Source organism: Talpa europaea (genome assembly GCF_964194135.1).
Source record: "Talpa europaea genome assembly, chromosome: 4".
Lineage (NCBI taxonomy): Eukaryota > Metazoa > Chordata > Mammalia > Eulipotyphla > Talpidae > Talpa > Talpa europaea.
The window spans coordinates 127,703,845-127,717,829 of NC_140070.1; the positions used below are offsets into that span (position 1 = coordinate 127,703,845).

A 13,985-nucleotide genomic window follows, 5' to 3' on the forward strand; every position below is an offset into this window, starting at 1 on the left:
TATAAAATGACTTTCTGTAAATGCAGGGGAAAATGATCAGATCCTTAACATTTAACAACTTGTCCCATAGGTGAAGAATGCAAATGCCTGTTCCTGAAACCATTTCAGTTTAAAGCAGAGAGACAGAGGTATTCAGAGAGTAGTTTGTATGCAGGGAGGAGGAGGCTAAATAAAGTGAAAGAAATAATAGAATATCTAATGAGTTTGAATTTATTCAGAAGAGATTTGCTGACTATTGAAGTATTTGGGAATAAATTAGTCTTCTTGCATAGAAAACTAACATGGAAAAAATAATGGTGCACGCATTATAAATTTAGTGAACTTCTTGAGTAATATGTGATTAGTGGTAATGTAAACACTAAATATTTAATTGAGAAAAAGTGGTGACCACCTATTTTTTAGAAGGGGCAAAAGGAAGTAGGGGGGAGTGGGGTAGGAAAAGAGTAGAGACTAAGATCGTGAAATAATTTAACTGCTGTATGTGCTACTGTTTAAAATATCAAACAACTAGCTAAAAGACTAGAAGGTGGTCAGTGTCAGATATTTTGATTTTGTTTTTAAACTTTATATCTGCAAAGGAACAAGAATCATATTAGCACACTTTTATTAGCAATTTTGTATGTTAGAGTGCAATGGAGCAATTGTATATATTTTAAAACCTGGCTTAAGTGACTCTGAAATTTACTGATTCCCCAAACAGAAAAGTCCAGGCCTTAAACATACTTGAAGTGGCCACAACTCTGTACTTATCACTTGCATTCATGATTCTTGTTGACTTCGTTCTCAAGATCCATAAAATGATGGCAACGTTATCTTTCAAAGACTTCCCTTCCATAGGAATCGATTAAATTACTGTTGGAAATAATTTGATTGAAATAAGCTGTTTTCAAACCAATCATTGTAACAGAGCATTATTTTTTCTTCCAGCCCTATAAATTCCCTAATTTTGAGTCTCTTTGTCTTTTCATTTCTTCTTACACATCTACATAGTTCTTTTCCGAGCTCTTTTCTTCCTTGTAATATTTTGTAAAATGTAGTCAACAACAGTCCATGTATGTGCTAGTATCAGTTTTCCAAACACTGCTACCAAAGCTTCAAGTTTATGTCTGAACAATATCTGCCTTTTTAGTTGTTATAAGGAACCCTTCAGCCAAATCTCAGTAGCCTAACACAACAAAATATTTTTTTCCTAAGTCGTGCCATGTATCCACTGTGGATTAGGAAAGGGCCTCTGTTTATCCTAGGAACCCATGTGGAGGGAGTGTTCTACCAACCATTTAATATTGGCAGCACTGTGCAAAGGGAATAGGAGCTTTAGTGGTCTGACACCAGCAATTAAATGTTCTATACTAGAAGTATTGCGATTGTTTCTTTCACAACTGATTGTTCAGAACTATTCATTTGATCCCATTAACCACAAGAGGGCCAGAAAGTGCAATGCTACCATGGATCTAGAAATGAGGAAAATTGAAAGTATTTGGCTGACAGCTCCAGTGACTGACACTGGTCCCAAAGATACCTTAAAGTTAATAGGGAGTTAACTTTTTGTGAACCAGATTTATCCCTTGTCTTTGGTGCATTTCTGTTGGAGCCTATGACATGAATGAGAGAATGATCGTCGGCCAACCCAATACGAATGTCCGTATCTATTTTCAATGCACCAATCTATTTATACTTAGTTTGGCTCATACACATACTTAAGTTTGATATTGAGTTTTTAATTTAAAAAAGAAATGCTATTATAAGCAACATATTGAGCGTTATAACAAAATTTCTTTAAAGTATTGACCTGGGCCTACTAATAATTTGGTTATTAGGTCTCTTTGTCTGCGCTGGAGCCTATGTCCTCACCAAAGGGTCCCTAGCTGCCTCTCGAATTCTGCATGCTCAGCTGCTAGACAGTGTCCTTCACCTCCCACTCCAGTTTTTTGAAAACAGCCCCATAGGTCAGACCATCAATCGATTCACCAAGGTAAGTAAAGCCATTCTTTATCAAGTAGCATACCTAAAGATGATGGTGCATTTTTAGTGCCTTATAATATCCTTTGTAAAGTATATTATCCTAAAAAAAAAGCATATGTAGTATGGATTTTATTGCTAAGTCTATTTCTAATCCTTGGGACATTCGTAATTGGCATATAACAGAGAACATCTTACACATATGATTAAAAGAAAAAGAAAAATACTGGATGGTGGAATCTAGAAAACTTAAATAAGGGACCAGGAAAATGAATAACTATAAGAAAGTGAAAATCAAAATCCACAAAAAACTATGAACCAGAGACACTCTATGGGGGATGGGGGGTGGGGAGGGGAGGGATTGGGGTCAAAATAAGGGGATTGCAATTGTATGGGGAATATAAAAATAAAATTTATTTAAAAAAAAAGATACAGTAAAAAAAAAAAAGAACCCTTGAAAATTGCTGAAAGAATCCAAATGTATATGTGCTTTGGTATCTATGCTTCTAATTTTTACATGCTTTGACTATGGGAATCAGTGTTTAGATGAGAAGGGAAGAAAATGTAAGTTCTTATGGAGAGACTTAGATTTTTAAAAGCCTTTTGCCTTTAAGAAAATAATCAGCTTGCTTATGGTGCAAGGGGCGGGGGTAGCTTGAGCTCCCCAGAATGTTTCTGCTTACCTATAGGGTTTTTCCCATTGTGCTTACAACAAACACTTATAATTGCACTGTCTAATAGAACTGTAATGCAACCTGCCACATATGTAATTTAAAGTTCTTCGTAGCTGCAATAAAAAAAGTAAAAAGAAATAGCTGAAACAACTGATTTTAATAATATGTTAATTTTAACACAGATGATCTGAAATATTTCAAACTAATCAATGCAAAATTATTCATAAAATTACATTCTTTTTGTAAAATATCTTTAAAAGCAGATCTCTAAAATCTAATTTGTATCATATACTTCTAACACATTTGAATTTGCTGTAGCCACCTTTCATATGCTTAGTAGCCACATATTGCTAGCAATTCCTGCCTTAGTGCAGGTTCATAATCTTAAATTATGGCAATATATTTATGCATATATGTAAAATATATATATTTTTTGATGTGTCATAGCATTTGGTTTACATAGAATTGTTTCAGTCTTCATCACTGGGGAAAGTGAAGATTATACTTGGAAATATAAATACCTGGCATACTAAATGCTTGATGAAATATCAAATCTTGCTAATCATACCAATACATACTGCTCTTTGAATATGCACACTATTCCTTAAAAATGTATAGGTAGATAACCAAGTGTTCTCCATCTCTCAGTAGACATTACTCTTTGACCCTACTGAATAATTGTCATTTTTACATAGGAAGATGTCAACTGATTGGATGTTGAACAGATGGGCATATGGGAAGGCATGTTTTAAAGACAGGCAGAAAATTACATATGACGTGATTCAAGATCCAGTCTCTTCTATTCTATGGGATCTCTTAGATCACATCTTATACCACAAAGTTAGAGTTGGGGGGCTTCCCTGGTTACGAAAAGGGTTAAGTCTCAGCACTATCAAGCTATCCTCAGCTACTGCAGCACCAGTTCAATCCCCATCAGGGAGCTAACCCACGTGGCTCAGCAGACCCCTCCTGTCTCACAAATTGCTCTCCTCAGCAGAGTATTTCAATCTGCCTGTTCTGCTCCCCACTCTGTCTCTGGTGAATCCCCCTGCATCTCTGGCTATATCCCAGCCCTTGTATGCACAAATTAATAAAATAAATATTTTAAAAAAGAGCTAGATTTGATTACGTTATAAATGACTAATTGATCCATGACCATCCCTTTGTCCTCTCTTTTCCATTGCCCACAACCATCTTTAAGCTTCTAATTTTGTAAATGAGATTATTTTGTTTTGGGATCCACCTACCCAAGAAGGTGACAGGACATGTTCTCAGTGGATAGGTTTGCCTCAGGCATTTTTTACAGCTTTTAAGTAGTAAAAATGGTAAGGGTAGCCCAGGGTCCCCGAACACACAACTTGTGGGTTTTGGATTCTTTCTTTTATTTTTTTATTTTTATTTTTTTTTAATTTTTTTTTTTTAAAGCAAAGTTCCATAGTTTTTTTTTTTTAAAGATTTATTTATTTATTTATTCATTTATACAAGCACTGGGTACAGTCAGAAGTGCGGGAGGGTGAGAGAATTCACCAGAGCCAGAGCGGGGAGCAGAGCAGGCAGAAGGACCGAAGTACACTGCTGAGGGGAGCAGTGGGCGGCAGGAGAGGTCTGCGCGCCATGTGGGACCCTCCTCTAGTGGCCCAAGCAGCCGGGGATCGAACTGGCGCTGCAGAGGCTGCAGGCAGCTTCGCAACCCAGCGCTCAACCACTGCGCCACTGGGGAGGCCCTGGATTCTTTCTTTTAGTGGTATCTGACTTTGGTCAGATAAAGTCAGTGCTTTGTAGTTGTCATTGAGAAGTACAAATTGCTTGATCATAGATATCTTGTTACTAGAACACCCTTCGAACAGTTAAAATTGACCAACGGGGGAAAAATATACTGCTGGGTTGGGGTGGACAAAGACTTGATAGATTTATTTCATTATCAGATTGTCATATCTGGATAAATGTTTTTTTTTTTTTATTTTCCCACTTAATGCTATAGCTCCCCTCCCTCTCATTTTAAACCTTTGAAAGTTAAAAATTAAGTCACCTAATGTCACTTTTTTTCAGGACATGTTTATAATTGATATACGTTTCCATTACTACTTGCGCACCTGGGTGAATTGTACATTGGATGTTATAGGAACAATTTTGGTGATTGTGGGAGCTTTACCACTCTTCATTCTGGGGGTTATTCCATTGGTATTTCTCTACTTCACTATACAAGTAAGTACATGACTTTTTATGTGTATTAATAACTTAAAAGTTCACAGGAAAATATAGTTTCAACCCACTTCACTCCTGTAAGTGAAGTTTCTCCAACAAGCAGACTCCAGTAAAGAATTAGATGTACTAGAGAATTACTAGGGGAAATGTCTATTAAAAACAAAGGAGAAGGAACAGGAGAGGGTTGTGTGAGCCCTCAGACAATGATGCAGTTTTGATCCTTGTAAAGGAGCAAAAGGGGAGAGAAAGATTTAGTAGGGAAGAGTCTTGGACTGCAGAAGAGTTCCATAAAATGTTTGGTCAAACAAATGGGAATTTGACCACTAATTGGCCTGCTTTAGCACCTTCCCCCAATACTCACTCATTGGCTGGGAGCGACCTGTGCAGAAACAGAAACCATGCCAATACAGTAGGGCACCTGGGGACAGGGTGTATGGGGGGAGACTGCCAGTTAGCTCTGTCAGGGATGCTGCAAAAGAATGGAATGGGGGGCCTCCCTGGTGGCCTAGGGGTTAAGTCTCAGCTCTACACCACAATGGCCTAAGATTGATCCTTGGCCAAGGAGCTAAGCCACATGGTGCAGCAAACCTCTGCTGTCTCACCCGCTGCTCCCCTCAGCAGTGTATTTCAACAGATCTGCCTGTTCTGCTCCCCACTCTGTCTCTGGTAAATCCTCTCACCCCCTGCACCTCTGGCCTACACTTCAGTTCTTCTATACAAAAATAAATAAAATATTTTAAAAAAAAGAGAGAGAAAAGAGAGAATGGAATGATACATTTCTATGGCTGCCACAAACCTGTATGTTTACATTTTTGCAGAAAGTTAATTTGCTTGTAAATCTGAGAGAAGATACTGCCTTTTTGTCCTGTTATCCCAGATATCAGAAAACTATTGCTGCAAGAACTAAGTAGACCTATCATGATATACCTTTGTCTTCTACGTAAAGTGTTGTCAACCAACTTCAACTCCAAAATTATGATATTGTGAGGCTACAGGGAAGACCAAAATTTCTTATCATATATTTTAAATTAAATATAAATGTATTTTTTTAAATGGAAGGTTTTTTTTTTAAAGATTTATTCATTTTTCTACAAGAACTGGGGTACAGGTAAGAGGCATGGGAGGGTGAGAGGATTCACCAGAGACAGAGCAGGGAGCAGAACAGGAATATGGACCAAAGGCATTGCTGAGGGGAGCAGCAGGAGAGACAGGAGAGGTCTGCCACACCATGTGGGTATCTCCTTGGCCACTGGGAATTGAACCAGTGCTAGTGCTGCAGAGGCTGCGGACAGCTTCACAGTGCTACACTCAACCCGTTGCTCCACTGGGGAGGCCCAACATAAATGCATTTTTGAAGCTCTTTACACAAATGGATATAGTAATTGTATTTTAATGCTTAGCAAAAATAGTAAGTTTTAAATTCATATTGGGGTTTAGTCTGCTCAGACCAGAAGATTAATCGTTTCCTCATTTCTACACCTATGCTATCATCATTCCCCCTACCTTGCATTTTTTCCTTATTTTCTCTACCTGTTTAACTGAGGGATGGTATTGAAGATCAAGAATATCTGATTAAAAATACCATTAACAAATGAAATTGTGTTAAATAGTCTTAATGGTTGGTAGCAAGGTGACTAAGAACAGAGTTTAGAAACCATGTTTTTTTAAGTGGGAACTGTCAAGGGTGAACCATGAATGTGGATCAGAACCTCAAATTCTAGTCACTTTCCTCTGTTTGGCACATCATTTGCCTTTGCAGGCTTCATTTCTTTTCTCTGTAAGAGTTTTGCTTTAGGTCAGTGGTACTCAAAGGATGGTCCCTAGAGCCATGAGTCATACTCTAGACCTATTGAGCCAGAGTCCCTGGCTGTGACCCTTAAAGAAAACATTTTACAACCTAAATATATGCAATTTTTAATTTGTTAATCATAAAATAATAAAACTGGATGGAAAGAATCTCTCAGGGTAGAGCCTCTGTATTTTAATAAACTCTCTAAGTGACTTTTGCTAAAGCATCAGAAACAATGATCTAGATTACAGTTTCTTAAACTAAATTCTTTGGAGAGGTTCATGGATAGAGTCCAGGACTTCTATAATTCACTGAGTTTTTATGACAAGCTCTGAGTGCGCATGTGTATATACATTTGTCTAAGGAAAAGGGTCTTACCATTAATCATATACGCAGATGGGTCTATGACCCCAATCTTAATTCCCAGTCTATATACAATCTTTTAGATTCCCTTGCATTCCCAAGTGTTATAGTCCTTTGCAGTTTTCAGAGAACTCAGAGCAGAGTTTGTAAACTGCAAGCTAACAGATCATACTTAGCTCAGGATATGTTTTGGCTTAGCTTACTCAGTGTTTTTGTCAAAATGAAGATATTTCAGTCTCTTGTGCTTTTCCCTCCCCTGTTTTGATCACTCTCCTGCCTCCCTCCCCTGCTGTATGTCTCTAATTTATAGCTTGCCTGCTAGCTTTGTCTCTTGTATTTTATTCTTTCCTTACTATGATGATGGGTGACTTGGTGGTGGGAATTTGGGATTACACCTGAGGGGAAATATCAAACATCACACAAAAATGAACACTGATGTAATATATACACACATATATGTATATATATTTAATAAAAAATGAAGACATTTTAAAATCAGGATTTTATATAAAATTCCAGAACTGCAGGTTTTTCAAGATGTGGCAGCTGCTGGTTTTCATTTCCAGTTTGCAACAGTTATCTTGGGGCTGGTGAATGATGGTCCAGTTAACTCAAGAGTATATTCCCCCCAGCTCTCCAGGTCCCCACCCATCCCAATTGTCCTCAACCCAATGCCAAAGGGAAGTAACCAATTATAACTATAGACTGCACTGGTATTTTTCATAAAGAAAAAGTAATAAAATATTTTTCTATCATTATATTTAGGTCTAAAAATATTGTCCCTTTGGCTTGTTTCCCTCATTGGATGTGTTACTGTTTATGTTTTCACCATATGACACAGAGCTCTTTCGCCGTAGTAGATAGCCAATAAAGATCATTTAGAGCACAATTAAAGTGAAATTTTGCTAATTATGTTCTAGTTGTGCTATCCAGAATTTACTCTTATGAGGTTATATTAATTTCCTAGAACTTCTGTGACAAACTGGGTGGCTTAAAAGAACAGAAATTTATTCTCTTACAGTTTTGGAGGCCAGAAGTCCAAAATCATGGTGCAGGTAGAGTTGGTTTCTTCTGGATTATCTGAGGGAGGATCTCGTCATTGTTTCTCTCCTCTCCTTCCAGTGGCTATTAGGGAACCCTGACATTTTCCTTGACAAATCAATCCAGTCTGTTCCATCTTCATAAGCATTCTCCATGTCTGTGTCTTCTCCTTTTCTGTCTGTTATGAGGACAATCATAATAGAATTTCAGTGCAAATCCTAAATCCAAGATGATCTCCTCTTGAAATCCTTAGTGATACTCTGCCAAGATCTCATTACAAGTGAAATCACACTTACAGGTACTGGGAAGTAGACCATGAACTTAACTTTTGGGAACCATTCTTTTTTTTTTTTAAAGATTTATTTATTTATTTATACAAGCACTGGGTACAGTCAGAAGCGCAGGAGGGTGAGAGGATTCACCAGAGCCAGAGCAGGGTGCAGAACAGGCAGACCAACGAAGTACACTGCTGAGGGGAGCGGCGGGAGGCAGGGGAGGTCTGCGCGCCATGTGGGACCCTCGCCCGGTGGCTGGGGATCGAACCGGTGCTGCAGAGGCTGCGGGCAGCTTTGCAGCCCAGCACTCAACTGCTGCACCACTGGAGAGGCCCTGGGAACCATTCTTTAAACCAGTACACAAGTGTCTTGCAGTATTCAAACCACAGAGAAACTTCTGCTACATCTTTTCACCTCCACCTTTTGGTTTTGGACTAGAGATACTACATGGCGAGCTCTCGGCAGATTCGACGTTTAGCAGGGGCATCTCGTTCTCCTATCATTTCCCACTTTAGTGAGACCTTATCTGGAGTGTCCACTATTAGGGCATTTGGACACGAACAGAGGTTCATCCAGCAAAACAAAGAGGTGGTGAATGAGAACTTGGTCTGTTTCTACAATAACATAATTTCAAATAGGTAAGTCATATCAATACAAAATTCAGGACCAATCTGTTCTTTCATATTCTTCACTGACTTCTAAACAGAAACATTGTTTTATTGTGGCATTTGGTGATGTTAAAGACAAAGACGAAAGTCTTAAATAATTTTAGTATTTAATATCCATTTTAATTACATTTTATTTATTACATTCATATATAAGTTATATACTAATTTATATGAAAATAAGGGCTCAAGGTATTTGAAGGTTATATTGGCTACTATTAGAATTAGTGATGATGTGACTATGTTGAATTTATATTTGTAGAATATATTTTATTTGTATACAATATGATATTTTGTATTTGCAGTTATAATTTTATATAAAGGAGAATAAATATTAAATGGTAGTTTGGCACAAAGTAAATCTTTTTTTTTTTAAAAAAGATTTATTTATTTATGCATACAAGAGCTGGGGTACAGGCCAGAGGTGTGGGGGATGAGAGGATTCACCAGAGACAGAGTGGGGAACAGAGCAGGCAGATTGAAGTACACTGCTGAGGGGAGCAGTGGGCAAGTCAGGAGAGGTCTGCTGTGCCATGTGGGTTGCTCCCTGTCTGGCAGGGAATTGAACTTGTGCTGCAGAGGCTGCGGACAGCTTCATAGGTTGCGTCTTAACACCTTGTGCCACCAGGGAGGCCCCAAAGTAAATCTCTAAAGACTAAATTTATAACCTAAAAAAAGTATATATAATCAGAAAAGTAGTTGATTTTCCAATAATATTAAAAAATACAATGCATCATTTTAGCTGGTACTCTTTTCTCTTGCTCTTCATTACTGATTAGGTTTTAAAGCAATGTTCAGCCAAAATAAAGTACATATTTATGCAGAGAAATCTATAAGCTATCATCATTATGATAGTCTTGTGTTTGACTGCCTCCTACCTAAGTGAGGAAAAAAGAGAAAGCAGCTCTAAATGTTGCTTCTTGATTTCAAAACATCTTGTTGATTTCTTTGAGGAGAGTTCGTACTAAGTGCACCAAAACTTTTGCGTCTCATTTATTAAAGATTATTTTCCATTATTACAGGTGGCTGTCTGTAAGACTTGAATTTCTTGGCAACTTAATGGTGTTCTTTGTTGCACTGCTTGCTGTGCTGGCTGGCAATTCTATAGATTCAGCAATAGTTGGTTTGTCTATATCCTATGCCCTAAATGTAAGTAATTATGATTTTGTGGTATGTGATATGTTTATAATCCAATTAATTAAATTCTCATCTCCTTTGCCTGTCTGAGTTATAGATTGTATTAACTAAGTCATTTGGATTACCCAGGAGGCTCATTTCTTCCTCTCTTGGTACTAGCAGGAAGCTGGCTCAGCAGTTCTAAATTAGCTCACAGAAAGACCAGGCAGATGCCCAAGCTGAGTGCTAGGGGAGCAGGAAACTCCTGCTGTTACAAAATTACTCAGAAGTTTCCTGTTCTCCTATCCTTATAGGTTTACAGAGTTTAACAGGGCTAGGGGCTCCCTCTACCATGGCTGGATCTCTCAAATTTGCCCAGTCTAAGTAAGAAGATATGGCAAGCTCTGGGGAAAATATATGTTCTTCTTTGCTTGTAAGTTTTCCTCTGATAAGCCCTGTTTTATATTACACTACAAAGCACTAGTGATATGAGTGTGATCATGTTCCCTTTATGAAACAGAACATTCTTTAATGTACTTAATATAATTTCACATAATTTAAAAGAACTCTAGCTGATTTGGGTATATACCTTTAGTCTCTTACCAAAATCCCTTGAGATTTGCTGCATTTCAGAATTTAGAATTTACACTTCTAGAAAGGAAATATGGTACATATGCATATGCAGAGTTCAGGGGAGAACTCTGTGTGTTAGGTGGGTTAAATAAATACCTTAAAGAGCCCCACATCAGTTTAAGTCAGGTTAGTCATGGCACAAAACTGAGAAACAAACAAATGAAATTTTCTGAGTTTTTTAGACTTTCCTAATTAAATTTGAAGTTATAACCTTGGAAAAACTATATTTGGGGGCAAGGTGAGAAGATAGTAGAGTTAAAAGAAAAAGGAGAAAGGAGTAATCAGAAAGCTAGGAGAATCCTCCTTCTGATGGAAGTAAGAATGTCCAAGGTAACATGTACACAAATTTTTTTCTCATTTAGAAAAAGGCACATCCAGTTAATTTTGGTATTTATCATTCCTTATACCAAATATGGACAGCTTTAATATATGTTGAACTATGTTCATTTTATCTTCTGCCAAATCATTATTCATTTTATTTATGAGGTAAATATATTTAAAGAAACTTGTAATTGTATATATAAATATGCTTATAATTTGAAAAAAGCCACAAGATATAATGTATATAGAACATTGAAAATATAACCTTATAATGTATTATTAATATTATGTAAAAGACTAAGGAATATTCTTGATGTCCCTCCCCACACCCAGATTACTCAATCTCTGAATTTTTGGGTAAGGAAAGCATGTGAAATTGAAACAAATGCAGTTTCCATTGAAAGAGTTTGTGAATATGAAAATATGAATAAAGAGGTAAGCACTCTTAAATAATCACCACTTCAGTCAACTTGATTTTGGTCTCTCTGGTTCCTCACTTTATCTGAACTGTCATCTTGTTACAGGGCAACCCCAATAAAAAACGGGTTGCCTGACTGTGGGTCCTCTCCTGCACACTTAAAGGGACTTACACTGCAGACACACACAAAAGGTTAACAAAAGGTTTCTTTGCAAGGGAAGGGGAAATGAGGAAATGAACAACTCAGGGAGAAAGAGGAGATAAATTCTTAAATGCGTCCTACTGGTTCTGCCGACCTGGAATCCCAAATGACCCTCTGAGACAAAACACTGCCTGGCCAAGATCATGAGCCAAGAGAGCTGCCCTCACTCACATGGCCAGTTAAATACCCAAACGGAGAAAATGGCTGCTTAACTCTGTCTGCCCTTAGGTCCTCGCAACCTCCCTTTGGGGATCGTAGGATTTGTAGTTCCCAGTGTCTTGTTGGAGTGGGGGTGGCATCCACAAAGCCAGTATGGAATTTGCTCAGGACATCCTTTCTCCCTAACAATCTGATCCCAGTGATCATTCTATCTCATGAAAACACTACCCCTCCCTGTGCAGCTTTTGAGCAGGACATGTCTCTTCTGTGCTTTCTACCATCTGTTGTACCTCCAATAATCCATCTCAGATCCTCAGCACATGTTATTAGTACCCTTTGTCATCTGCTGATATGTGCATGGCTTATTCCCTATGTCCAATCAAGCCTTCCCTAACCATCCCTACTTAAAATTACACTACCACCACCACAAATTTTATTTCTTGCTTGCCAAAGTTTTATTATCATCTAATGCTCTGCATATGCTATTTTGTTCATTTGGTCTTTTTTTTAATTATAAGATTTCTTTATTTATTTATATAAGAACCGGGGTACAGGCCAGAATCGCGGGAGGGTGAGAGGATTCACCAGAGACAAAGCGGGGAACAGAACAGGCAGACTGATGAAATATACTGCTGAGGGGAGCAGCGGGCGTGACAGGAGAGGTCTGCCGTGCTATGTGGGACCCTCGCCGGCTGGCCTGGATTGAACCACGCTGCAGAGGCTGCAGCACTCAACCGCTGTGCCACCAGAGGAGGCCCTGTTCATTCAGTCTTAATGAATTTTAATGAACCTTAATAAATAAGGGCAAGACATTTTGTTTTACTCATTGCTGAATCTCCAGGAAGCATATATTGGCAGAGTGAACACTGAATATTTGGGAAATGAATGCATGACACAAACTGCCCTCATCTCAGCTAAAATTTTGTTGCCTTCAGCTCTTTTACGGGATTTTAATAGTTTTTTTCTGAATTTTCTAGGAGATAATCCTTCCTATTTCTGAAAACATATCTAAAACTTCACAAATAGATGAAAAATTTTGTCTGCAATATTTAAGATTATTTTAGAAAAATCATAATATCAAAAAGCATTATTTTTTTGTCATTGATCCTCACTGCTGTTTACATGCTTGATAATTTTCAGGGGGAAGGTTTTTTATTATAATTATAGTTTAACATTATTTCTTTGTTTTAAGGCACCCTGGATAATGTCTAAAAGGCCTCCATCACAATGGCCCAATAAAGGAATAGTGGAATTTGTTAATTATCAGACTCGATACCGAGATGATCTTGGGTTAGCATTACAAGATATCACTTTCCAGACTCATGGGGAAGAGAAGGTACCACATGTATTTCATAAGTTTCACTTTCCTTTTTATCCAAATGCAGACCAAATATAATGTTTAATATAAGGTGATCATTTGTTCAAATTTTATTAAAAAATAATAGACATGAGGTTGCTGCTGCTTATAGTAAGTTTTTCTTCTATAAATAAAAAATGTATATTCAAGATGCTCATGCTCCATCTTGAAACATAGTTTTAGTATACTTTAATTTTTTTAGCTTTATTGATTATAATTGACATAAATTTGTATATATTTAATGTGTATAACATGATAGTTAGATATGTATCTATATAGTGAAATGATTACCACAATCAAATTAACATGTTCATTATCTCACATAAGTACCAGTTTATTTTCTGAAAATACATTTGACTTTGTGTAAAGTTAAGGTGGACAACATGTAAACTTGATACACTTATATGTTATGACTACCATTGTAGTAATATTGGCACCTCATTTCTTTTTAGTGATTAGAATAATTAAGTACTATTCTCTTGGCAAGTTTGATGTTTTTAATGGATGCAGGATATCAAATATATATAGGCATGCCTATATTTATTGTAACATTATTCACAATAGTCAAGATATGAAAACAACCTAAGTGTCCATCAATATATAAATGGATAAAGATGTGAGATACACACGCATGCATGCATGCACACACATGCACACACAGAGGGAAGGAGGAATATTATTTAGTCATGAGCAAGAAAGACATCCTGTCATCAATCACAACTTGGATGGACTGTGAATACATTATATTAATGAGATAAATCAGACAGAGAAAGTAAATATATGGTATCACTTATATGTAGAATGTAAA

General features: G+C 37.2%; 1 protein-coding gene across 1 annotated transcript in view; it reads left to right on the forward strand.

Moving 5' to 3' along the window:
- The window catches only part of LOC311170359 (multidrug resistance-associated protein 1-like), a gene marked incomplete at both ends in the record, with an annotated part of 110,365 nt that overhangs the window by 90,684 nt on the left and 5,696 nt on the right, over positions 1-13,985 (forward strand). Inside the window, 6 exon segments of the mRNA XM_084232725.1 lie at positions 1,818-1,972; positions 4,683-4,838; positions 8,745-8,944; positions 9,994-10,120; positions 11,375-11,476; positions 13,013-13,156. Coding sequence (XP_084088851.1) covers positions 1,818-1,972; positions 4,683-4,838; positions 8,745-8,944; positions 9,994-10,120; positions 11,375-11,476; positions 13,013-13,156 — 884 coding nt within the window.